General features: G+C 34.5%; 1 protein-coding gene across 2 annotated transcripts; it reads left to right on the top strand.

Moving 5' to 3' along the window:
- The first annotated feature begins 17317 nt into the window (after positions 1–17317).
- LOC122314021 (receptor-like serine/threonine-protein kinase SD1-6) lies at positions 17318–21675 on the top strand. Of its 2 annotated transcripts, XM_043129398.1 has the most exons (7): positions 17318–18743; positions 18853–18969; positions 19567–19784; positions 19877–20087; positions 20217–20454; positions 20537–20684; positions 21006–21675. In XM_043129398.1, exons 1-7 carry the CDS (start codon positions 17429–17431, stop codon positions 21312–21314), a joined length of 2556 nt encoding a protein of 851 aa, XP_042985332.1. In that variant the 5' UTR covers positions 17318–17428; the 3' UTR covers positions 21315–21675. The 2 variants fall into 2 exon arrangements, with proteins under 2 accessions (XP_042985332.1, XP_042985333.1); XM_043129399.1 differs by lacking the exons at positions 19567–19784; positions 19877–20087 and having other exon boundaries at positions 17319–18743.
- The last annotated feature ends 6104 nt before the right edge of the window (positions 21676–27779 follow it).

The raw sequence follows: 27779 nt of genomic DNA, 5'->3' as shown, positions 1-27779 counted from the left end.
TCTCTCTCTCTCTCTCTCTCTCTCTCTCTCTCTCTCTCTCTCTCTCTCTCTCTCTCTCTCTCTCTCTCTCTCTTGTGTAGGTAAATACTCAAGGCTTTTCGATTAGGAGTTTTCATGATAGCTTTTCCCCAGCCCTTGGTTTTACATAACTGCGTTGTTTGTTTGGATGGAGCTTTTGTGCAAATCTGTGTGTGTTTGTTTGGTTTTAATTATGGTGAAGAAAATATGGCAACTGCTAGAAATATGGGCTTAGATTACATTAATTCTGCGCACTGTGGCAATTTAAGACGATTTGTAGTTTTCGATAAATTACAGTACTACTACGTCTGGTACTACATTATACTTCTGATTAAAAGTAAACAATGTGAAAATCTAGGATTCTTGAGAGTGAGAAGCCACATCAGCAGCATTTGTTTTACATTCTTTGAGGATTTGACTTCAAATCCAGACTTTGTCTTGTTTCACCCTATACCAGTAATTTCTGTTGGGTTCAGACTCTAATTATTTGCTCTCCATTTTCTAGCTAACTTATTTTCCTATTTATTCTACACCCTTTCCTACACTAGTTGGTGTTGACAGGTTTATCATGCCAGCTCCTTTTGAGACTAAGTTTGTTTTTTTTTTTCCTTGTCTTTTTGTTTTTTCATCCCTTGTTTGGCAGGGTAGGACTAGTAAGACACACAGGGAGAATATCCACCCATTCTAGCATCTCTCCATTTCCCTTGTTTGGTTTTACGTTGTATTTATTGACTTTGAGGCAATAGAATAATGGTTTGGTCATGTCATCAAGAGTGTCTAAAGTTATATAAGTTGAAGCAGATATCAAATTCCATTATTGATAGGTTGTCTTATCATGGTGCTTTCTTTGGTTAAATATATGTATATGAGGCCCATTTTGCTGGTGAATCCCAAGTCATGTTGTTTGTTTATATTGCCTTTTTCTTCCCAATATATTGTTGGTGGATCTATTCAGAGTTTCACAAGCTATACAAGAATGAACTTGCTTGTTTTCTTTTGTTGGCGACCCCAGCTTTTTGGTACATTATTTGCACACGAGAATTGGGTGCTGCTATGCAATGTGATTAATAATTTAATGATGCTTTCTTTATCTCAAATTGCAGTTGTGGAATCTAGTGCTGTTATGCCTTCGTCAGGGTCTGAATCAATCCCTGATGTAATTCATTTGGATAGCTCTCTACCTACAACTACTCCTCAGGATCATTTGGATAGCTCTCTCCCTACAACTACTCCTTCTAATGTTCGCCCTCATATCAAAAGATCTCGAGTTACATCGAATGTATGGCTTCATTTTTCTAGGATTGAGGAAGAAGACCCCAATATTCACAAAGCTACATGCAATTACTGTGGTAAGGTTTTATTATGTCATTCTAAAAAACAAGGTACTTCATCCTTGAGGTACCATAATGACAATTGTAAGGCCTTTATTGAGATTGGAAAGGTTAACCCCCAATCAAAAACGGCCGGACCTAAAAGGATGGGGTGGATGGTACAACTAACATTCCTAGTTTTGGACCTGCCAAGTATAATGAGCAGAAAATAAGGTTAGCGGTAGCTAAGATGATAATTGTGGATGAGCTACCATTTAGATTTGTAGAGAAACAGGGATTTAAAGACTTTATGTCTACAGTTGAGCCTAGATTTCCAATTCCCTCTCGCATTACTGTTATGTGAGATTGTATGAAAATGTACTTGTTAGAAAAAGATAAGTTAAAGGATATATTCATAGCATCTGATTATAAGAATTGTATCACTACTGACATGTGGACATCAGTGCAAAATCTTTATTATATGTGCATAACATCACATTTTATTGATGATGATTGGATCTTACATAAAAGAATTATTGGTTTTATGAAAGTTCCTAATCATAAAGGGACAACAATAGGAAGAGAGATCGAGTCATCTATACTTAGATGGGGCATAAAGAAGATATTTACAATCACAGTAGACAATGCATCTTCTAATACTACGGCCATTGATTATTTGAGGAAGATTACCAAACTTAGAGATTGTTTAGTATTAGACAATGACCTTATGCATATTAGATGTTGTGCACATATTTTGAATCTTATTGTCCATGATGGCTTGAAAGAAACTGATGGATCAATTGTGAAAATTCGAAATGCTATGAAATATGTGAAGTTTTCTCCTACAAGACTTGATAATTTCAAGTCATGCGCAGAGAGACAAAATATATTGGGTGGTGCGCTTCTTTCTCTTGATGTTCCAACTAGATGGAACTCAACCTATCTGATGTTGAGCGCGGCTCTCAAGTATTATGCCGCTTTTGAGGTGATGCAGGATGAAGACAATCAGTTTGACCAGCATTTACGTGAGGTTGGAGAAGGACCACCAACTTTAGATGATTGGAAAATCGTCAAGGTTTTTGTACAATTTTTGAAGATTTTTTATGACGTCATCTTGCAGATTTCATGCTCAACTTATGCAACTTCACATTTGTTTATGAGAGAAATAACTTCAATCTATAACCATTTGATTAAATTTTATGTGGGTGATGATGATATGTTGAAAACTATGTCGAAGAGGATGCTTATGAAATATGATAAGTATTGAGGAAATTTTGAGAAAGTAAACAAATTCTTATTTATTGCTGCTATTCTTGATCCGCGCGCCAAGTTGGAAGTTTTGGAGTTTTGGTTTACAGGTTTTCTAGGCCATGAGCGAGCGTTTGAGCTTGTTACAAGGTTAATGAGGATAATTGAGCAGATGTATAAACAATATTCAAAATCTAATGTAAGTTCAAGTATTGATGAAACTCAAAGCAACACAACGTCTTATGATGATGCAGATATTTATAGTATGTATCGGCACTATCAAGCATCAAAGGGTGTCGTAGAGTCCAAATCAGAGTTGGATCGATATTTTATGGGGAGCATTAAAGGATTGACGTCAAATTTTGATATTTTAATGTGGTGGAAGATGAATTCAATCAATTTTTCGATCCTTGCCAATATAGCTCGAGATGTGTTAGTTATTCTCATAACTATTGTTGCTTTTGAGTCGGCATTTAGTGTTGGAGGTCGTGTCTTAGATTCATTCCGTAGCTCACTGGCCCCTGCAATAGTTGAAGCTCTTATTTGCACACAAAATTGGTTGATGACTCACTCCGTTAATTATGACTCCCAAGATGTAATGGAAGATGCAGAAAGCTACAAGTTAGAAACTGGTAAGATTCATATTTGAATAATATTTTCATATAATCATTTCAGTTAATTATATTTTTAATATAATTTTTTTTCCATGTAGAGATGACTTTGATGAATATTTTGAATGAGGCTGATTGAAGATTACTTAAATTTTTTGAACTTGAACTCATGGTGATTATTGAAATTCCTTATTTGATCATTTCTCATATATGCTGGCTAGTGGCTATTGATCATTGACTCATTTATGCCATTCTGAATTGCCCATGTAGGTTTATGATGAGATAAGCTTACCAAATGGTGTTACGAGGCCATCACACTTGGAAGTTTGCAACAAAAGTAGGAATAGAACGATGTTAAGGAGAAAAAACTGGAAATTTTTGTTTGGAAGTTAGGCATAATGCAAGCTTTTGTTTTCTCTTGCATTCTAAGACTAATTGTTAAATACAACAATGTACTCGAGCTTTCTAAGCTATTTTCAGTTTATTGGGTTGTAGTTTATGCGTGCCTTTGTGTTGTAAAGAGAAATGAATGGACTCCTAAGAAAAAAACAAAAGATTTAGCTATTAGATTGGAACCCAGGATTTTGAAGATATGAATTTGAAACAATATCAAGAATATTTCTAGTGAAGCATTTTCTCAATTACCGTAGAGACAATTTGCTAATGGACTAAAATGACCAAGTTCACCAAAAAGTAACATCTTCAACCAATTAGGAAGTATACAAATAGAGTCCAGAAATGGATAACAAATATGATGGTTCTGATTGCAAAATTAGAGATACAATCCAGCAGCAAAGACACAACAACAATATATAGCTTTCATATATAGCTTTCAAAATCTAACAAATGAGATTGGTTTGCCCCAAGAGTGGACATACTAGCTAATTATCTTCAAATAAAAAAATATTAAAAAAGGAGATCAACCTTCTTGTTTCAGAAAAATGGATCCCCCATTTGCAGCAAAATAAAATAAAATAATGAAATAAATCGATATTACTATTTCTCAAGCATTTTTAATGTCTAAATTTATTGTTATTGTTGCAGATGATCAAGGCAGGCACGCATAAACTAATGTGGGTAATCCTTAGAAGAGAGAGAGAGAGAGAGAGAGAGAGAGAGAGAAAACAATTGGGTAATCGGTTAATTTTCGAAAAAAGTCAGATTCAGTTAATCCGTTAATTTGGTCGGTTTAGAACTGCCTGCTTCGGAATCTCCTATGTTCGGGTCTGGTTGGAATCCTATTTTTTGGGCCGGGTCGGATCGGTTGTTCAGGCCTATGATTATCCATCAAATACATAGAATATATTTAATTTACTATATTCATATATTTACAATAGCCACAATATATTTTGTCCAAGACAACTAATTAGACCGCGACCTATAATGTATGACCATCTTCGCAACGATATGATTAACGAGTACGTGTTAAATGTAATCACGTGCCCACCGGGTCCACAAAGACTATACGCAGCTGATGTGGAAATCTTTTCTACAAAAATGATATAGCAACTACTTGTTAACAATTTGTCCACATTTATGAATTAAAATAATATATTTTTTAAAATTTTAGTTTGACTTTTATTTTGATGTGATGTTTTTAAATATTTAAAAAATATTATTTTATTAAAAATATAAATGAATTGTGATTAAGTTATAAACTTATTACTACTCTTTTCCTCGTCAACTGTATGGATACTACCCGCCCTGCATGGACAGGGGGTTGGAGGTTTCCCTTTAGAATCTATCCCTGCAAACGGGGGGTGGGTATCCAATCTAAGCACTAGAGTGTAGGGGCAAACACCCCATCCATCCGCCCCATACTCAAATAAATAGGCCACTGGTCCAATCACCTTTTTGGGCTCAAAATGGCCCAGAAACACATGTAATGGGCCAAAACTAGTCCAGAACATGTTTTTGAGCCCAAAATTTAACTAAAAAAATACATAATTTAAAATAACAAAAAATAATTTACAATAATAGAAATTATTAATTATATACTACTGAGTTGCAATTATTAACTAATAATCATAACTAAGCTATTACAATGAAAAGTAAGAGAAAACTATTACAAAATTATAAATTCATCTAACAATATTACAAATTGTACTATTGTAGCAACATTACCATTAACTAAATTAACAAAAGAATAATATTTAATTTTTCAATGGAATTTGGGGTGGCCATGGTGGTAGAAAAGTTAGTGAGCTATGGTAACTACTGTGAGAATTGAGATCATAAAACCTGAAGCATTAATAATTTAAAAGGAAAATAAATTAGAATTATAAACAAGAAACAAAAATTAAAAATAAAAACATATGTTCGAAATGTTAAAATTACAAACATTAAAACTAGTAACCAATATGAGATTGGGTCATTGGGATCAAGATGAGAGTAGGTCATATCATCATTGGGTCCTTAGGAAGTTAGGATTAGGATTCGGCATATGATATTGAGATTATAAAAGGTTAAAAAATTACAAACAAAATAATTAGATACAAAAAATTATATAAATATAAAAAACAATTAAGGGACAAATTGTGCAAACCAATTACAAATGGAAATGGTGGGTCCAATACACACAAAGTCATACTATAGCGGATCTAATCGTAGATTTTGTCTCAAGTATCGCTACAACAATTAAATTTGAAATTAATACAAATGAAATGAATATAAATAAATCAAAATAAGAAATTGAAGTCCACGATTACTAGATGATCTAGATCCAAGCTGATCACCACCCTCCTCATCGTCGGCCTCCTGAAAGTCAAAAACATCTGGAACATGAATTGTGGTCCCCTTGATCCAATTCTGCATGTAAATCAATGCCTCCACAGTGGTAGTAGATAATGAACTCCAAAATGGATCCAATACGCATCATTCGGTACTAAAGGTTGACTCTGAGCTTATGGTGCTAATAGGGATGACCAAATACTGTAAGCTATCTCTCCAAGGACGGGATACTTCACGGCATTGGTTTTCCACCAAGCTAATATATCAAAGTCTCGTGCAAATGGTTGAATGTCCGCTGCCAAATATTCGTCTACCTCTGACTGAGCCTTTGTAGAATGATGGGTTATGTGGTTCTGCTCCAACCTCTAACCTCAATCCAACCTAGGCTTTTTTCCAACCCCAGCTTCTAGAGGAGGTGTGGGGTAGGTGTAAGTGTTGGAATATTACCACCCATGAAGACGATAAACTCATCAAATAATCTAGCAAGGGCTTCCCTAACCCTTGTCGTAATAAGCTCTGCCCATGTATTCCCTTGCGCAATTCCCAATCCATATACTATGATATCAATCTTAAACTAGGGGTCAAGAACAACAACCATATATAACAAAATATTAGATCTACTGAAATCTCCTTAATACTTGTCATACTTCACCTTTATCATCAATGCTATCTCCTGCATTCTAATATGGTCACTCGCGTACATGTCATCCAATTATTCTTTTACTCTACATATTTGCTAAATAAATGAGGGGATGTAGGTTACAAAGAACAAGATAGCTTCGTTGTAACCTCGTAGAAAAGCTTAAAAAAATCTACAAAAGTAGCAAGAACCTCCTAATCATCATCGATAGGTTTCCCCAACCCCCTGTGCTCATCAAAATATCTAACATATTGAATGTCTTCATCACCCAATAATGCAAAGGCCACCTCCAACATCAAAAATGTTGAATTCCATCTTATAGGAACATTAGTACAGAGGCCCTTCTTAGATGTTATGCCCGCAAACCTCACAACAATCTTAAATTTCTCTAATCTAGCAGGTGAATATCTCACAAATCTCACAAAAGTTCTGACCCAAGCAATCGAGTCATTAAAATCTTTCAAACCATTAGTGATAATTAGATTCAGAATATGTGCAATTCATCTCACATGCATACACTCATCACCTAAGATTGTCTTCTTTGTCTCTCTAAGATAGGTCTTAAGATGTCTCAATGCAACATCGTTAGATGAGGCATTATTAACTGTAACTGTCATAACTCGTGCCAACCCGTACTCCTTTATTGAGGCTTCCAAGGCCCTCCCAACTGTCTTACCCCTATGATCAAGAATTTGACAAAACTTAAAAAAAAAAAAAAAAATTGTGTAATGTCCAATTACAGTCAACAAAATACACAATCAAAGACATATAATTAAAATTTTGGATGGATGTTCAAGTATCGGTAGTGAGGCAAAGCATTTGACCCACCAATTGGCCCTCCAACAACTCTTTTTTTGACATATAATGTTTTTTTATATCATTTCTCACCGTGTGGTGAGAATGAAGATTAAACCTAGGTTCCAAGTATTTAGAATATGCTTAGAACCATTTTCCCTCTACAAACTGAGAATGTAGCTCGTCCATGATGACCATACGAGATAGATGTCTCTTACACTTCTTGGGATCATACTTAGTATACCCCTTCAATGTTGCACCCCCACTACTCTCATCTGCTATTTTTTTAAGTCTAATTTCTTGTCAAGATTGACTTTTCTCTTGTAAAGATTTTAATATTGGACTTTTCTTATTTTACATTATTCTTCTAAGTGTACCTTTAATTGGGATGTGACATGTCTCCTATAGTGACATCCATATACTTTACCGCAATGGTTACACTTAAACTTGGGGTTATTAGAGTCACCACCCTTTAATTTGGTAAATTAAGTCAAAACTTTTGAAATAGGTTTCTTTCTTTCTGAAGGCAAGGGGCAGGGCAAGGGTCTGTAGGGATAGGGGTAGCGTATGTAGATCCGGTAGGATTAGGTGTTGGGGTAGGAGTAGGAGTAGGAGTAGGGGTAGAAGAGCTAGCACTAAAATTTGATGGATTTTGCATTCTCCAAAACTGACAAAAATCTAAAATGAAGCAAACATCAAACCAAGTTCAAACAATTAAAACTATGCAACAATCACTCAAGTCTCAAAACAGATTGGGGTTTCCAAATGAAACCCCAAAATAGAAAACATAGACAAATTTATTATAATTACATACCTCATCTTAATCACATGAGGTATATACTTGCAAAGAAAAAGTTTAAGTAATGGTTGAGATTTTGTGAGGACAATTTTTATGGTTGAAATTTTGTGAGGACAGTTTTTATTATTTTCAAAATATTATATTAGCATATATAGTAATGATTTTTTTTTCCTCAAACATAGCAAAATCTTAGGTTTTGTTTTTTTCCAAATATATTGTCTTAAATCTAACTCATTATTTTTTAATGGTTGACACTTGTGAGGACAGTTTTTATCATTTTCAAAATATGATACTAGTATATATAATAATAGGTTTTTTTATTTCTCATATATAGCAAAATATGAGGACACATTTTTTTTTTCTCAAAAATCTGAGCTTGTGCTAATAATACAAAACCTATATAATATAGTATATAAAATGAAAGAAATATAACAACAAGAAGCTTAATTAAGTGACAAGATTTGAAATTTCTAAATTAATTTAGAGTTTCGGATTGGAAACAATTCAATCATAAAAGAACACATCATAAAAATTACAATCATAAAAATATATGCACAATTCAATCCTCCACAACATACAATTTACAATCTCATCCTCCAATTCCTCAATTTAATCACATCCTCCATATTCCATAACTCAAAAAAAAAAAAAAAACATATATTAGAGGTAGCATGTGAATCGAGAATGGGGAACTTACCTTCGGCAACAGACAAGGTGTACGATGGATGAACGACAATAGAGAATATTCTAAGTCCTGACAATGTGCAACCGATAAATGGAGGAAGAGAGAGAGCAATGATTACCAGGGTTACTGAGAGAGAGAGAGAGAGAGAGAGAGAGAGAGAGAGAGAGAGAGAGAGAGAGAGAACAACCCATATCAAAATGACATCGATTTGTCAATGACAAAACGACATCATTTTGATATGGATTGTTTTAAAACAAAAACTCCAATCATCAAAACGACGTGTTTTGATGATTGAGGTATTTTTTTTATAATATACGTATATATAATTATTAAATTATATATATATATATGAGGTTGAGGGGCTGGAGTTGAGCCCATCCCACCCCCACCCCCACCAGATGCGGACGGGGCCACCCGCCCCCCAGCATCTGGTGAACGAGGGTCAGTCCCACTCATATGGGGGCAGGGCAGCAAGGTGCAGGGCCCCACTGCCCACCCATAGTCAGCCGTTCATATTTTAATCCAATTAACTTTTTGTAAAATATTTGGACTCTTGACTATTATAGAGTTGTCTCATGACCCACTAAGTACTTTTTTTTTATAAGATTAATTACTTTGCACATCTTGCACTTGTTTAAATTATTTTCTATTTTATAATTCTTTTTAAAACTTTATGCTTTAAAACTTTATGTAAGCATACAAATTCATGAAAATTTTAAAGTTAGAAAAAAATAATTTATATTTTTTTTAATGAAGTGACATTATTATATTAATCCGTTGGAAAATGAATTGTAAAATTGGAGGAATGACAGGTTTATAAAGAGATTTCATAAAAATAAAATTTATAAAATGATACGATTTGCTATAGTACATTAAGAAGAAGTAACAAAATAATTAAAGGACCACGATATATGAAACTAGTTTTTCAAGAGCTCAATATTATTTCTCTATACTTTCTTGTTGTGTGTCTACCAAAATTTTGAATTCCGTTCCCATGTCTATTTCAGTTGAGGCAATAGAATGGAATATTTTGATATTTACATATTTTGATATTCTGTTTCGAGATAATCGTTATATGAATAAATTATATATATTTTTTTTAGAACAATGGAAAAATTATATATATGAGAATCCAGAAAAAAGTTCATGAAGTAAAAGTATAGAACATACTATCCAGGGGATAGTCAAACATAATAGCTTGCAAGGATGAGCATTTCTTCTTAAACTTTTTACAATAAACCCAAAAGGAGAAATAGTATATATAGATTTTCATGGAATATAAAAGGGAGGGTGAGAATAATGCAGTTCAGAAGGGTGGTGTGACAAAGAGAGGAGTTTTAGGTAAGAATGAGATTATTTGTTTTAAGGGCTAGCAAAGTACTGGCAAAGAGAGTGTTACTTGTCAAAAAGCAAAAAGAGAGATAAGGCTACAAATTCATTGGACAAAACATTAAAAAAATAAAAAAGGAAACGACAGTGGTGACAGACTGAAATGACTATTCTGAATCTGATTTCGCAAGGGATGGGGGGAAATGGGAGAACACAAACTGAACGAAAACAACATTTCATACCTCAATTTTCAAGTTATTTACAAAAATGTCATTTTAGTATATTTTGGACTAGAATGACTATTATGGCCGGAATACCAATATTTGGCTGAAACGACCTGAATTTAACTTGGAACATAACAATGGTCTATGTCATGTCGATTACTGTTCCAGCACGGTAAATTCTAGCTGAAACGGAATGAAAATTAGAACCTTGGTGTCTACCACAAATGCTTCTCAAGACTCTCATTTATAAGCATGGGTCGATACATGAATTTAGGAAATGACAATACATGAATCAAGGGAATACATGAATATAGGAAATAGAAATACATGAATGGGTAAGAGTTTTAATAGTCATCCGTCAAATACATGGAATGTATTTTAGTACATTCATGTGTTTACAACACTTCCTCTTGGATGATCATACATAAAAAAGATGCCTCACTAAAAACCCTGCCCAAGAAAATCAGGTGGGAAAAAGTTGTGGTAAAAGAAAAAGAGTACAACATTCTAGTGTGCCTTTGAATGCCTTCGGATTGTCTCATTCAAACCTCTATAGGAAAAATCCCAGCAAAGAAAAAAGAGTACAATCTAGATAATAATTGACTACCTCAGTATGGAAAGTTTCAATTATTCATGAAAAAAAAAAAAAAAAATCCTTGAGCCAACACATTCTAATATTGTGTACCAACTTTTTGAATGTTGCAATTAGTAAAGTTTTTGTGAATAAGTTTGCCAAATTATCACTCAACTGTGTTTGCTTGACTTTAATGTCGCCACTTTTCGTAAACTCACTTGTATAAAATAATTGTGGTGATATATGCTTGGTTCTATCACCTTTGATGTGGCCTCCTCTTATTTGCACAGTACATGCCACATAATTTTCATATAATATTGTTGGGTTACCTTTGATTGTGGGTAAACTAGACTTTTCTGAAATATGTTAAATTACTGATTTTAACCGAATGCATGGAATGTTTGCTTTATGAATTGCAATAATCTCTAAGTGAGTGGAAAAAGTAACAACTATTATTTGCTTCACAAACGTCTATGAAATAGCTGTACCTCCACATGTAAATATGTATCCTGTTTGATAACGTCCTTTATATGGATTAGATAGATAACATGTATCTGCATATCCAATTAATTGTGAGCTCAATTCCTTTGGATAAAATAATCCTATGTCGATCGTATCACGAAAATAATGTAGAACATGTTTGACCCTATTCCAATGTCTTTGAGTTGATGTAGAACTATATCTTACTAGTAAATTGACTAAAAATGCAATATTAGGTCTTGTACAATTTGTAAGATACATTAAAGCACTAATTGCCCTAAGGTATAGTACTTTAGACCAAGAATTTATTCAAATTCCTCTCGAAGTTGAAAATGCTCTCTCTTCATCAAATGATTAAACAACTATTGGAGTACTCAAAGGGTGACCTTTATCCATATAAAAGTGCTTCAAGACTATTTTTGTGTATGTAGACTGATGAACTAAAATTCCATTCAAAAAATGTTCAATTCGTAGACCAAGACACAATTTGGCTTTCCTAAGATCTTTCATTTCAAATTCATTTTTCAAATAAGTTACAGTTTTCATGATTTCTAGAGTCCCAATGAGATTTAAGTCGTCTACATATACTGCAATAATAGAGAATCTAGATTCTAACCTCTTAATGAAAACAGATGGACAATTCAGATTATTCTCAAATCATTCTTTCAATGGATATTCATTAAAATGATTGTATCACATGCGTCCGGATTGGTTTGGTTTAGACCATATAAGTATTTTTGTAGCTTGATAGAATAAATACGTCTAGATTTTAAATTATATGCTTCGGGCATTTTGTATCTTTCTGGAGTTTTCATGTATATCATTATCTAGTGATCCATATAAATATGGGGTGACCATATCTATTAAATGCATATCCAAACTTTATATGACTACTAAGCTAATAAAAAATCTAGATGTAGTTGCATCCATTTTAGAGAACGTGTTTCTTGAAAATCAATACTAGGTTTCTGCGAGAAACCGTATGTAACAAGTCATGCTTTATATTTTACGATTTCATTTTTCTTATTACGTTTACATATAAATATCCACTTATATATTACAGGCATTATACATTTAGGTGTTTAGACTACATGTTCAAGCTTTGCTAGTGTCATCAATTCTGTAGGAATTGCTTCTTTCCATTTTGGCCAATATTTTCTATGTTGACATTCATTGACACTTTTTTGTTCATTTTCATCATCACTTCTGGAGATATCAAGAGCAACTTTAAACGAAAATATGTTGTCAAAAACAATTTTATTTCTAAAAGATAATTCTCTTTTACTTACACAATGTATCGAAATCTTATTATTTTTAGATACATTTTCCTCTTTTGGGGATAACTCTTTAAGAGATTCTGCTTCAGGCAATTCTATTCTAGAAGAATTTTATACGGAAATTTTGGATGAATCTGTAGCTTTTGTTGCCTGTTTTGTGGGTATGATCTCTTTAGGAGTACCAATTTCTTTTATTTGTGTTTTTTTTCTTCCAATGAGTCTTATTCTTTGCACCAGTAGGTCTTCCATGCTTTAGGCGCATCTTAGACTCATTAGTTGCTACATTATTCGATAGTCGTATAGGGACATTGATCTTTGCTGGAGTACTAGTAGTCGAAATTGAAACTTTGCTATTTTCTTATGTGAATAAAGACATCCGATAATTGATTTGCAATAACTTACAAATGAATGATCCTATGAACTTCTAGGATCAAGATGAGGTAGTGTCAAAGTGTTCCATATTATTTGCTTCTGTGCTTCTGGCAACTTGTCTCCCTCTAATGGTGGGAAGATTGTTTCATAAAAATTAAAACCAAAATGTGCTTTAAAAATATCCCCAACTAAAGACTTGAGGTATTTAATTATGGAGGGAGAATTAACCAACATAAATTCTAAATCTATGTCAATGACTCATTTTAGTGTGTTGGGGAGATGTAATTGGAACATATAAAACAAAACAAAAAATATGAAAAAGAAAAATATTTGGTAGTTGACCAATTGCAAGTTACAATAGAGAATATTTATTATAGGCAATTGGTCTTATTCGACTAATGATTTAGTATGCAAAATTGCATGTCCTTAAGTAGAGACATGAAGTTTTGTTTTAAAAAATAATAATCGAGCAATTAATTGCAAATGTTTAAAAAATGACTCAGTTAAACCATTATGAGTATATGGGTGGGCAACCGGATGTTTCAACATTAATTTCAACTGACATACAATAATCATCAAAAGTTTTATATGTAAATCTTTTACATTCTCTAATTGAATAGACATAATTGGATAGTCAGAAAATTGAGTTCATAATCTATTAATTTGTGCAAGAATTTTAGCAAATGCAACCTTTAGAGTAAAGAGTAAACAAATATGTGCCAATCTAGTTGATGCATGTATTAAAATCATAAAATATCTAAATGGCCCACATGGTGGATGTATTTATCTCCATTAATTCTTTGTGAAAATGAGGAAGACTCAATAATTACATTGGAATGGGATGGTAAGATAATTAGCTTTCCCTTGGAACATTCTACATGTGGATAATCATTTGGTAAAAGAATTTTGTAGTTTTTTAAATGATGTTTATATGAATTCTTAATTATTCGACACATCATGATTTATCTTGAATGACCAAGATAGTCATACTAAAGCATAAAAATCTTTGGACCAGAGCACTTCTGGTGCATTACAAAATGGAATTGAATTGTTTTCAATGTTGTATAATATGACTCAGATGAGAAAGCTGACAATATTTCTAATATGAGCTATTGGTCCAAATTTTTGTTGTAATGTAAAGATATTCCTCACTGTCTTCAATGGTTGTTTCAACATGATAACCATTACGACAAATATTTTTAAAACTGAGTAAATTTCTTCTAAATTTTGAAGAATATAAAACATCGTTACTGGAGACTTCAATTTGGTTCAATGAACCAAATATTGTATTGATGTTGGTTTTATTTAAAGTTAAATATAGAAAATATTTCTCATCTTTAAGAATTTTGTATTATACAACTACCTTCTAGACACAAATCTTCACTAATAATCTTGTTGATGATGCATTAATAGAATCCATATGTTCTTATAAATAAAAGTATGTATAAAATCTTATTAATGCAAAAAAAAGTTTAACAAGATGTATTAAAAGATAATAACTCAAACATAATGTGATTACGTAATAAAAAAAATTAATTATTATGACCATATGCTTCATTAATAAAAATATCATTATCTCCGTTTGGATCTACAAAAAAAATTAGAAATATTGAAATGAGTTAGGTCAATCAAATTTGAATTATTAGAATAAGTTAGATGATCTTCTAGATCATTGTAGTCGGCAAAATTCATTCCAACATTTTTTTCTTTTCTTTCATAGATGCTTGATATAAGTCTACCAAATATTTGGACATGCAACAGGTACGTGACTAATGTTCTTTTGAACTACACTTGTGACATATTTATCTTCATATTTTTTTACAGGCATATTCAGTAAGCTTTTGTTTTCATCTTGTTTTATCGCAATGTGTTTCCACTTCTCGTGGTACGTAACATTTCTCTTTGAAAGATTTTGGGTACGTTCTTCTTATTTTTGATAATTTTTTTTTCTACCACGTCCATGATCACGGTTTCTTATATTATAATAAAATGAGATTCCATTCACTTTAGAGAATGAAGTAGAGTCGGTTGAACGAGATTGGTGATTTTTCATTAACAACTCGTTATTTTGTTCAGCAACTAGTAAACAAGATATTAGTTCAGAATACTTAATAAGCTTTTGTACTCGATATTGCGATTGCAAGAGCACATTCGAGACATGAATATGTTATATATATTTCATTTCAAACATATCCTAGTATTTTTTTCCAGTACACAATTTCAATTATACAACTTCAGGTGCCTTCAATCATAACCTTTTTTTTTTTTTTTGGGAAAATCATGATCTTCTAGTACTAGGATCACTCTCTTAAACTATTCCATAGAATTAATAGATATTTAATAGTGAGGTACTCAGTTTTTAATTTTTCATTCAAATGGTGGCGAAAGAAAACCATTGCTTTTACATGATCCTTCAGGAATGCTTCATTTATTTTCTTAATAGTATTTCCAAGGTTCATTCATCAAGATGAATATGAGCATAAAAAATTATGATAAATAATTGTTGCTATAAATATTGAGGACAATAAATTTAAGTTTTTTAAGATTTGACCTGATTTATAACAAATATATTAAGTATTGAATGAGAAATAAATATTTAAAATTCAATTAGCATATAGTAAAAAAGAATATTCATCATATTAATATAATAATTACGTTATACTCTATATAATATCACACATATCATATCAAGATTTTAGAAAATAGTCTATATCGGAATAAGAATATATCAATATTTATATAATAGAAACTTACAATGGTCAGGAAATGTTACACAAGTATTTGCCAAAGATCAAAATAATACAACGGTTAGTCAGAGTCTTATGCTGATAATGTGTTATAAAATTAAGAAGAAGTAATAAGAGAATTAAATGACCACAATATATGAAATTAGTTCTTCAAAAACTCAATATTATTTTTCTATACTTTCTTATTGTGTATTTATCACAATTGCTCTTCAAGCCTCCCTTTCATATGCATGAGAGGATATATGATATTAAATGAATACATGAACGAATGACAATACATGAATCAAAGGAATACATAAACGTAAGAAATAAAAATAAATAAATGGATAAGAATTCTAATGGTCTTCAATTAAATATATAAAATGCATTGTTAATGTATTTACAACAACCACGGAAATTTTGTTCAAGACAATCAATTAGACCGCTACCTATAATTTATGACTTTCTTCGCAACCATATGACTAACGCGTTCGTGTTAAATACACTCACGTGCCCATTTGGTCCACAAAGACTATACGTAGCTGCTATCAGCTGTACATGTTTTGGTCCAATTGACTTTTTTTAAAAGAGAATATCTATTTAATGCACCCAAGTGAAAAGCTTATATAAGAGTTACGTTAAAAAATTATTGATATTTTAATTTTTTTTAAATTATAATAGACACTATTATAAATGGTGTGTTAACACACCTGCTCATGCATAGTAAAACTCTTGGTAAAATATTTAGACTATTGAGTTCCTGACTATTATAGAGTTATCTAATTACCCATTGAGTACTGTTTTTATAAGATTAATAATTACTTTACACTTCATGGCTTTTTATAAATTATTTTCTACTTTATAATTCTTTTTACAACTTTATGTAAGTATAAAAATTCATGAAAATTTTAAAGTTAGCAAAAGAGAATATATATATATATATTTTTATGAAGTTACATTATTCTATTAATCCATTGGAAAAAAAACCGTAAAATTGATCGGCCGGCTTATATTAAAACTATTAAGAATATATAAATAATTTAATTTTTTAAGATAAAAGATTATTTTAAATAATATTAGAGCAGATGTCATGAGGTTGAATTTTAACTATTTATTCTATTATATTTAATTAAATTAAATGTTTCATCTATTAGATCTATTTATTTAAGGAAAATTAGGCACACACGTGTGAAAAATGATATATTTAATATAATATAAATAATTAAAATAATCTCTTCCGATCGGGTTGACTTCAATGATAAAAGGATGATTTTGAAAAAGGGTTTCGAGATGTTAATAATCAAGATTAATTCTTTTGAACGTATTTAAATCCAGATTTAACTGAGCAGAGTTTAACCCGACCATCTGGCATCCTTGATTTTTACAACGCTACTCGAATTAAGGAGTTTATCACTCGGCCCTAGAAGACTAGTTGAGTCAATGGGTCAAGTCGAAGTTGGCGGTGGCGGGTGGCTAAACTATCTAGTAATCCGAAAGTTTTCTTCTACACTTGGATTATTTTTAGCATCATTATTCTTTATTAAAACATCTTTCTATAACTACAATTTGAATTTGCAGTGCTAGCTGCTGCATGTTAGTAAGGGATATACATGGGTAATTATGGTACCCGGCCATTCCTCTTATTTGTTCTGCTTCAACTTCTACTCCGGAGAGCATGCTTCTCCGTTAATGCAGCTGATACCCTTTCGAAAGGTCAGTCCCTTTCAATGATGAATACCGATATCATCTCATCTCAAAGTGGCAACTTTGAACTCGGATTCTTCAAACGAGGCATTCCTTCAAAAATCTACTTGGGGATATGGTGTAAACGGTTCCGCCAGAGGATTCTTTGGGTAGCGAATAGAGAAAACCATTTGTCTGACCCTTCTACTTCAAGACTTGAAATCTCAGATGATGGAAATCTCGTCCTTCTTGAAGCTTCCTCTAAGAAACCATTTTGGTCCACAAATTTGCAGAATCTTCCCTCAAATTCAACTGAAGCAGCACTTCTTGATGATGGAAATTTTGTTTTAAGAGATAGATCGGACCTTTCTACTATATTTTGGGAGAGTTTCGACCACCCAACTGATACATCCCTGCCAGGTGTAAAGCTTGGGATCGATAAAGCTGGCAAACTACCGAAGCAACTTATTTCATGGAAAAACTCAGAAGATCCATCACCGGGTCTGTTCTCGTACAGGCTAGACCCAAATGGAAGCAGTAAATATATCTTGGAGTGGAACAGGTCCCAAGTTTATTGGAGTTCTGGAGTTTGGAATGGAAAATCTTTCGGCAATTTTCCTGAGATCAGGACGAATGATATATTTAACTCCAGTTTCGTGTCAAATGAAAATGAAACCTATTTTAATTACTCTGTTTATAATTCTTCTCTCATGACATTATTTTTTATTAATTATACCGGACAGATCCAGCAATTTGCATGGCTGTCCTTCGTTGTGTTGCCGTTAATTCCAGTTTGGACTCGACCAGAATCATTATCTGACGTCTATGCTTTGTGTGGTCCATTTGGCATATATCGTGATAATACATCTAATCCTTGTGACTGTCCATTAGGTTTTGAACCATTTTCAGATATCGAGACCAGACTAAACGATTGGTCCGGTGGTTGTTTGAGGAAACGCCCTTTGCAATGTGAAAATCGTAATGCCAAAAAAGATTGGTTCTTGAAAATATCAAGCATGAAATTGCCTGTTAACTCAAAAGCATATTTGGCAATGAGTGCTCGGAGATGTGAATTAGCTTGCATGAATAATTGTTCTTGCACAGCTTATGCTCATAACAGCAGCGGGTGTATGATATGGAAAGGAGCTCTTTTGAAGTTGCAGCGAGCCTCGGATGGTGGTGAGGCTGGACAAGATATATATCTCAGACTTTCTGCTGATGAGCAACACATTAGTACCAAAGGTAGGATGAATAAGATGAAATCCACTTAAGTTTTCATTATCTTCTTACTGAATCGATACCATAATTCTGTTCTGATAGGGCTAATGGTCATTCTTATCATCATAATCAGGAAACAAATGGAAACTGCGGGTGATTGTAGCTGTACCGGTCACTGGAACAGGGCTAATCAGCCTAATCTTATGCCTCTCCGTTTGTTTCTCGAGCAAGAAAAAGCTCGAACGCAGAGGTAAGTGTAAGTTATAACATCACATAGAAATCCTTAGAAAGTTACAGTTTTTTATTTTTTGTTTTGGGTTTAGTGGATCACTAGCAACAACAAAATGTTCGGACAAGAAATCTGTGACATTACTTTCTTCTTGGGAGTGTTCCTCAAAATTTTGTCTAATCAATTAGTGAATATATTCTTCATGCACCCACCCGTGGGTAGTCCAAGTTGTAAGGGCGAACTTGTGTGCATGAGCCCCATGTCACACGTTCGATTCCCCTATGTCACAGGTTCAATTCCCCCTAAGATCAAACTGCAATTTAAGTAGAAGGTCATGACTGTTGGTTGCTTTGCTAGTCTCTCCGGGATTTTAGGTTCCATGGTTGGGTCCTAAAGGCTCTACCGTGGGGTGGTTCTCTCCTCATATATACATATACCTCATACATATAAGTATATATATATATTCTTCATGCTCTTGAAATCATTTGAACCAAATTTTCGAGAAAAATCCCACTAGCCTCCCCAACATATTCAAAAACTCCTTTAATTGATTTTATCATAGAAAACACTGGATTTTCCACTAAAACGGCACAAGTCGCTTCATTCTGTACCAAACAGGAGAGGAGGCAGCTTCAGTTAATGATCTAATGCTATTTGATCTTAATACCGAAACTCATGCAATTGTTGATCCAACAAACACTAAAGATAATGATACGAAAAGAGGAAAGAAGGATGTTGAGTTACCATTGTTCAGTTATGAGAGCGTATCAGCTGCAACTGATAATTTCTCAACTGCAAATAAGCTTGGAGAAGGAGGCTTTGGACCAGTCTACAAGGTATGTATGTTCCATTCAGCTAAATGAATGCCCTTAAAAAAATATGGTAAACTTTGAAGGAAGTTTAAAGAGTTTATGGTTCTCTTTCACAAGGGAAGTTACTTAAGGGGCAGGAAATTGCAGTGAAAATGCTTTCAAAAAGATCTGGACAGGGACTTGAGGAGTTTAGAAATGAGACAACACTAATTGCAAAACTTCAACACAGGAATCTTGTCAAACTCTTGGGTTGCTGTATTGAAGGAGATGAGAAAATACTAATATACGAGTACATGCCCAATAAAAGTTTGGATTTCCACCTTTTTGGTGTGTCCTTATTTTGTCATCTCGATGCTTATTATACACATACATGTGTATAAAAATTATACATATACACACACACATATAATTCCGAGTTCTTGAGTGCTAATTTCATATATTGCATCTTTTAAACAGATCCAACTAAGAAACAAATGTTGGATTGGGGGACACGCATTCACATTATTGAAGGGATTGCTCAAGGACTTCTCTATCTTCATCAATATTCAAGGTTAAGAATTATACATAGAGATATGAAACCCAGTAACATTCTCTTGGATAGTGAAATGAACCCAAAAATATCTGATTTTGGCTTGGCTCGAATAGTTGGAGATAATGAAATACAAGCAAACACTAATCGGATTGTTGGAACTCTGTAAGTATGCAATCTATTCCACGTGTATCTCATATTTACAAGTGCCACCTAAATTTACTAAGCACTGAATTTTGGAATCCAGCGGCTACATGTCTCCTGAATATGCCATGAAGGGTCTATATTCAGTAAAGTCCGATGTATTTAGCTTTGGAGTATTGCTACTGGAGATTGTGAGTGGGAAGAGGAACACAAGCTTTTATAACCATGAGTCACTCAATCTTGTTAGCTATGTATGTGACTTTTATACCCTATTACATTTTTCATGTTTTTACTTTAATAGTTAATAGTTTATAAATTAGGATCTTCTTTAATTGTCCGGGTGTATTGGATGGTCCAATTCAAAGAGAGATAGACAAAATCTTAAATGCGCATGTGTGGTCAACGTTGCTCAAAAATCCTATGCTGCTAGCATTAAAAGTTATAGCGCCCAAAGATTTGCTATCTATCTCTCGAAATGGCCATCCAATTAGCTCAAGCAATTGTAAAGGATATAAGATATCAACCGAATTACTATGTTTAACGAAATTTACATTAATTTGAAATGAATACAGGCTTGGGAATTATGGAGAGACGGACGAAGCGTGGAGTTGATGGATTCAACGATAGGGTGTCCATCTTCCACTTCTACCGTGGTGAGATACATTAACATCGGGCTACTTTGCGCTCAAGAAAGCCCAACTGATCGACCTGTCATGCGTGATGTGGTCTCAATGATCAGTAATGAACATGCACCTCTGCCTACACCCAAGAAACCAGCTTTTATAGCAGGCCGGAATTTGATGCACACAACTCCAACAATTAAGTCTGCAGAAAATTGCTCAATAAACAGTGTAACTTTTTTGATAATAGAGGCTCGATGAATACTATTGTTTCATTTAATAATCAACTGGGCAATCTGATGTTATGGGTCGTGGAAGGTGCTGGTGTGGAGGTATGGAATGGGCTAGGTGCAGTATGCTCAGTAGGATCTTAGTGGAAGGGTCGTTAATGGTTGTTGGCTATTAAATGGAAGATCCATATGTTGCCGTTTTACTATGTGTTAATTTCCTTGCCTTTAGTTGAATGTTGTCGTTTTACATGTCCTTTTATATCTCAGTTTCAATAAGTTGAACGTAGTCGTTTTATTCTTTCTCAAATGTAAACAATTAAATGGTGCGTTGTAAAACATTCACTATAAATACAGTTAGTTGGAGGGAAAGTCTCCAACGAGAATTTGATTCACTTCCTTTCCCTTTTCTGCAATTCATCTTCTTTCTCTAAACCTAATCCCTGGAGAGTGACTCTCTCGAATTAGTCAGCTACTACGTTGGGTCCATTACAGTTGGTAATCAGAGCCAGTCATGGTAGAAGGCACGAGATCATATGCTCAGATTGTAGACTAGATGAATCATTTACGCCAGCAACAAGATCGTCCACAGAAACAGATTGAGGATGCACTTGGATTGTTGTTGCAGCAACAGGAAGCTGCAAAGGTTGAACGTGAAGCACATGACAAGAAGTTTCATGATCTGTTACAATAGATCTCAAGAATTTCATGTAATGTTTCTGGCGATCATACTCAACCTCCATTTGGACAACATGATATCAATGTCAATGTAGGTTCGGGCGAGAATCCTCATCGTGAAATTTGTGACAGAGGCCTTATTAGAGGAATTAAATTGGAGTTTCCTCGCTTTTCTGGTGGCAATCCTTCAGCATGGATTTCTCGTGCTAATCAATATTTTTTGTACCATCAGGTGCCTCCTGTTCAGCGTATTTTTGTTGCTTCTTTTCACTTGGATGACACAGCTTTGTCGTGGTTTGAGAGTGCTAGTGAAGCAAGGGCATTCCATTCATGGGAGGACTTTATTCTTGCTCTTCAAATTTGGTTTGGCTCTTCTCCTTATGATGATCCTATGGAGGAGCTAACTAATCTGAAGCAGGTTAGTACAGTCACAGAATATAAGTCAAAATTTGAGATTCTTTCCAATAGAATCAAAGGAATTTCTGAGAAAAATCGACTAAGTTGTTTTTTGAGTGGGCTGCGTGCTGATATTAGGTTTCCTGTGAAACTTCTTAAACCTTTAACACTAAATGATGCCTTCGGGTTGGCTAAAATTCAAGAACAGTACCTATTGTGCCTTAAGAAGCCTTGGAGGGGTTCTTTTACTGGTTCTAATAAAATTGGTCCAGAGTCTAGTTAAGACTCAACCTTTAACTAGAATTCCCTTCCAAAAACTTTCTGATTCACAAATGCAAGAGAGGAGTAAGAAGGACCTTTGCTACTTTTGTGATGAAAAGTGGCGTCAAGGTCATAGATGCATCAAACTGAAACTGTTTCTGCTAGAAGGAATGGACTTCATTGCAGACATTGCCTATGAGGTTGGCATTGATTTAGCTGGTGAAGCTACAATTATGGATATTGAGGAAGAAGCTGAGATAGCTTCTATTTCATTACAGACTATGGTTGGGGCTTCAGGGCCTAGAACCATGAGACTTGTAGGTCAAGTGGGTAAAAAGAAGGTTGTAATCTTAATAGACACTAGCAGTACACATAATTTTGTGGATACTGCTGTGGCTGCTCGATGTAAGATGGAGGTGTATTTGGGACAACCTCTCAAGGTCAAAGTAGCTAATGGCCAAGTGGTTGAAAGTGGTGGGAAGTGTCTTGCAGTTCCTGTGAAGATACAAGGGGTATCTTTTATGGTGGATTTTTTCACCTTATCTCTCGGGGGTTGTGATGCTATCTTGGGTGTACAATGGCTCTCCTCACTTGGTCCTGTGTCATGGGACTTTACTGAGTTACAAATGAAGTTTCAGTATGAAGGGAAGGGCATTTTTTTTCATGGATTGTCACCTTCTAACACTAAGTTGATTGATAATATTACATCCCTTAAAGCTTATGTTTCTAGCAAGAAAGGCTTACTCTTACAGCTGCTGGACTGTAGTGTAGCTGAGTTGTCTACTTCGAATGATGAACAAGTACACCACTTGTTACAGTCTTATAAGGATGTTTTTGTTGAACCTACTGGGTTGCCACCTCATAGGTCACATGACCATCAAATTCATTTAAAACAGGAGGCTAGTCCTATTAGTGTAAGGCCCTATCGATATCCATTCTATCAAAAAGCTGAGATAGAAAAGATTGTTAAAGAGCTTCTGACTTCTAGAGTTATAAGGCCTAGCCAATCACCTTTTTCTTCCCCTGTGTTACTTGTTAAGAAGTCTGATGGCACATGGTGCATGTGCATTGATCATAGGGCTTTAAATGAAGCTACTATTAAAGACAAATACCCTATTCCTGTTGTGGATGAGCTCTTAGATGAACTTTCAGGTTCTACATTTTTTTCTAAATTAGATTTAAGAGCTGGTTATCATCAGATACGCATGAGAACTGAGGATATTTCAAAGATTGCATTCAGAACTCATGAAGAGCATTATGAGTTCCTTGTCATGCCTTTTGGTCTCACTAATGCCCCTTCTACCTTTCAAGGTTTAATGAATGAAGTTTTTAAACCATTTCTTAAACAATTTGTCATTATTTTTTTTTATGATATTCTGGTCTACAGCAAGGATATGCCTTCTCATTTAGCTCATTTAGCTCATTTAGCTTCTGTGTTGGATTTATTGCGCCTTCACACGTTTTATGCAAAAGAATCCAAGTGAAAGTTTGCATGTTAGGAAATTGAGTACTTAGGCCATTTAATCTCCAAAGAGGGAGTACGAACTGATCCTAAGAAGCTGGAGGCCATGCTGACTTGGCCTATCCCTAAAACTATCAAGTCCTTAAGGGCCTTTTTAGGTTTGATAGGGTATTATAGGAAATTCATTAAGGGCTATGGTCTAATTGCTGCCCCTTTGACGGCTTTGTTGAAAAAATATGCTTTTGCTTGGTCATATGCTGCCACCAAGTCCTTTAATGACTTGAAGATTTCTGTCACAAGTCTTCTTGTTCTAGCCTTATCTAATTTCACCAAGCCATTTGTGATTGAATGTGATGCTTGTGCTACTGGAGTAGGTGCAATGTTGATGCAAGAACAAAGACCCTTAGCCTTTCTCATTTAGGCTTTGAAGGGTAAAAACTTAACTCTTTCCACTTATGAAAAAGAGTTATTAGCTTTAGTGCTAGCTGTTAAAAAGTGGAGGCCCTATCTTGTGGGAAGTGTTTTTATCATTAAAACTGATTATCACAGCCTCAAATATCTCCTGGAACAGAAAATTGGCACTGTAGCACAGCAAAAATGACTTTCCAAGCTACTTGGATATGAATTCACCATTGAGTATAAACAAGGGGTAGAAAATAAGGTAGCCGATGCCTTATCTTGAAAGGATTAGCTTGATCTCATTACTGACCTAGTAGCTTTATCTTTTCCTACTCCTATTTGGATTTCATATCTTAAGTTGGCCTATGATGCAGATCAGAATGCTCAACAATTGCTTGCTGATTTGAATCATGATCCTTCTTCTGTTCCTTTATTTAAACTCAAACATGGTTTGTTGTTTAGGAAGGACATAATTTTTTTTCCAGATTCAGCTTCTTTGAAGCAAAAACTTTTGCATTATTTGCATGCTAGCCCTGCTGCTGGACATTCTTGCTTTCAGAAGTGTTTACATAGGGCTCAAGCTGAGTTTTATTGGCCTGGCCTTAAAAATGATGTTAAAAAATTTATTCGTGAGTGTGATACTTGCCAAAGAAATAAAATTCAGAATGTGCTTCCAGCTGGGTTTCTACAACCATTATCTATTCTTGATCAAATCTGGACTAACCTCTCCACGGATTTTGTGGAAGGTTTACCTATTTCCAAAGGCTATTCTATAATTAAGGTGGTTGTGGATAGGCTCTCAAAGTATGCTCACTTCATGCCTTTAAAGCATCCATTTACAGCTGTTCAAGTTGCTTCATTGTTTTTAAACAATGTTTTTAAACTTCATGGTTTACCAAAAACCATTGTTTCTAATCGAGGTTCCACCTTTACTAGTTCCTTTTGGAAGGAACTTTTTCGACTTCAAGGGGTTAATTTTGCTTATTCCTCAGCTTATCATCCTCAGAGTGATGGACAAACTGAGGCTGTTAACAAATGCTTTGAACACTTTTTGAGGTCTTTTTCTGGTGACAAGCCCAAGCTGTGGGCTGATTGGCTTTCTTTAGCTGAATGGTGGTACAATTCTTCTTTTCATGCTTCCACAAAGTTGACTCCATTCGAAATTGTATATGGAATTCCTCCTATTAAGCTGCAGGCTTACATTCCAGGCATCACTTCTAATCAATCAGTAGATTAATTGTTGAAGACTCGTGAGCAGATTTTGGATACTCTAAAGCATAACTTGACTTTAGCTCAGGAAAGAATGAAGTTCTATTATGATAAGCAACATACTGACAGGCAATTTTCAGTAGGAGATTGGGTATATCTTAGACTTCAGCCTTATCGACAGCAATCTTTGGCAGTCAGGAGGAATTCTAAACTCTTTCCTCGTTATTTTAGTCCCTTTCAGATTACACATAGAATTGGGCAGGTGGCTTATAGGTTGTGTCTTCCCTCAGATTCTCTTTTACATCCAGTTTTTCATGTTTCTTCTTTGAAGAAGAAGTTGGGTGATCATTTTATTCCTCTTCCTACTTTACCACCAGTTGATGTGCAAGGGGAGTTGAGACCTCAGCCTGAGAAAATACTGGATCGTAGAAGTGTCAAGAAGGATAATCGAGCTCTTGTAGAAGTCCTCATTCAATGGAAAGGTGCTGGTGTGGAGGATTCTACTTGGGAACCTTATTGGCAACTCAAACAGCAGTACCCCCACCTTGTGGGCAAGGTGCTTTAAAGGGGGAGGGTGTGTTATGGGTCGTGGAAGGTACTGGTGTGGAGGTATGGAATGGGCAATGTGCAGTATGCTCAGTAGGATCTTAGTGGAAGGGTCGTTAATGGTTGTTGGCTATTAAAGGGAAGATCCATACGTTGTTGTTTTACTATGTGTTAATTTCCTTGCTTTTAGTTGAACGTTGTCGTTTTACATTTCCTTTTATATCTCAGTTTCAATAAGTTGAATGCAGTCGTTTTATTCTTTCTCAAATGTAAACAATTAAACAACGCGTTGTAAAACATTCACTTTAGTTGGGGGGAAAGTCTCCAACGAGAATTTGATTCACTTCCTTTCCCTTTTCTGCAATTCATCTTCTTCCTCTACACCTAATCCCTGGAGAGTGACTCTCTCGAATTAGTCAGCTACTACGTTGGGTCCATTACATCTGATAGGCAAAGCTTCCAGGAAGTAATTTCTGGGTCACAAGAGGGTTCAAACATGTTGCAGAGTACAGACAGGTAACACACTTCGTAATAATTCTCTTTTTTTTTCTTGGAAAATAGTAATCTTCATTAAAACATAAGACAGTACTTCCAAACATAGTCTGAATATATTTACAAATTATGTGGGAGGATCATTCCCACTATGAAATTCCAATGAACATTGTGGTATTTCTATTAAAGGGATGCTACCATACAAATTGTTTGAAGTTGCCCATTGTGCAGTGGAATGCGCGCATTGGTTCTAAAATCGATGTAATTTGCTAGCTGATTAGCTTTCAAAGTCTTGGAGTAGGAATTGGGCATCATGGGTTATGCCTTATATTGACCAGTTTGAAATTTGTTGGGGATCATTCAAGGTAGAGATGACTATTTGAGAGTCTCCCTCAAGAGTTATCTTTTTAAATGTTGTGCTTGTGCTTGTTGGATGCCAATGAGTGCTGCCAATGCTTCTCCTTGGTTCGAGTTGCTACTACTTATAAATCTCAAAACCACAAATTTAGGAGATCCATTTTGGGTTCTGAAGATGGCAACAGAGGTGCTGCATTGTGCTCTAACTGCGACATCAAAGGCAATTGAAAAGTGGTCTAGAGTGGGGGTGTCCAATTGAGATTATTAGTTGAGATCTTCCAATCCCAAGCATTACAGTGTTCTTTGTAAGAAATGAGTACTTTGTGGATGAATTGATCAATGGGGATGGTTGATACCTCAAGAATTATTTGGTTCCTGCAGAACCAGAGGTTGTCCATAGCTAACACTGCAAACACTTGAAGTTGCAGGGTTTAGGATGGTTTTTACCCAGTCAATAATGATGTGCCCCGCAATTATGGTGATATTCATGGGCTAGGGAGATTGCCTCCAAAGAATCCTAAAATAAGGACAATTCAGTAAAAGGTGGGACATTGTTTCTTCTTCCAAGTTACACATAGGAAAGCAAACTTGATCATCACTAAGTGGGATGCAGGATTTAATGAGGCCTCTTGCATGCAAAATGTTGTTAAGCACCTTCTAGAGGAAAAGTTTGGGGCAGTCCTGAATTTTAAAGGACCA

Source organism: Carya illinoinensis, chromosome 6 (genome assembly GCF_018687715.1).
Source record: "Carya illinoinensis cultivar Pawnee chromosome 6, C.illinoinensisPawnee_v1, whole genome shotgun sequence".
NCBI classification, from domain to species: domain Eukaryota; kingdom Viridiplantae; phylum Streptophyta; class Magnoliopsida; order Fagales; family Juglandaceae; genus Carya; species Carya illinoinensis.
Note: the sequence above shows the minus strand (reverse complement) of the source record. Positions and strands in the feature narration are given on the sequence as shown.

Excerpts from the sequence above, each read along its gene's own strand:
- LOC122314021 (XM_043129398.1), top strand. The coding sequence starts at position 17,429 with ATGGGTAATTATGGTACCCGGCCATTCCTCTTATTTGTTCTGCTTCAA. Across the intron at positions 19,785-19,876 it reads GCTTTGGACCAGTCTACAAG|GGGAAGTTACTTAAGGGGCA; the intron begins GTATGTATGTTC and ends TCTCTTTCACAA. Across the intron at positions 20,455-20,536 it reads AATCGGATTGTTGGAACTCT|CGGCTACATGTCTCCTGAAT; the intron begins GTAAGTATGCAA and ends TTTGGAATCCAG.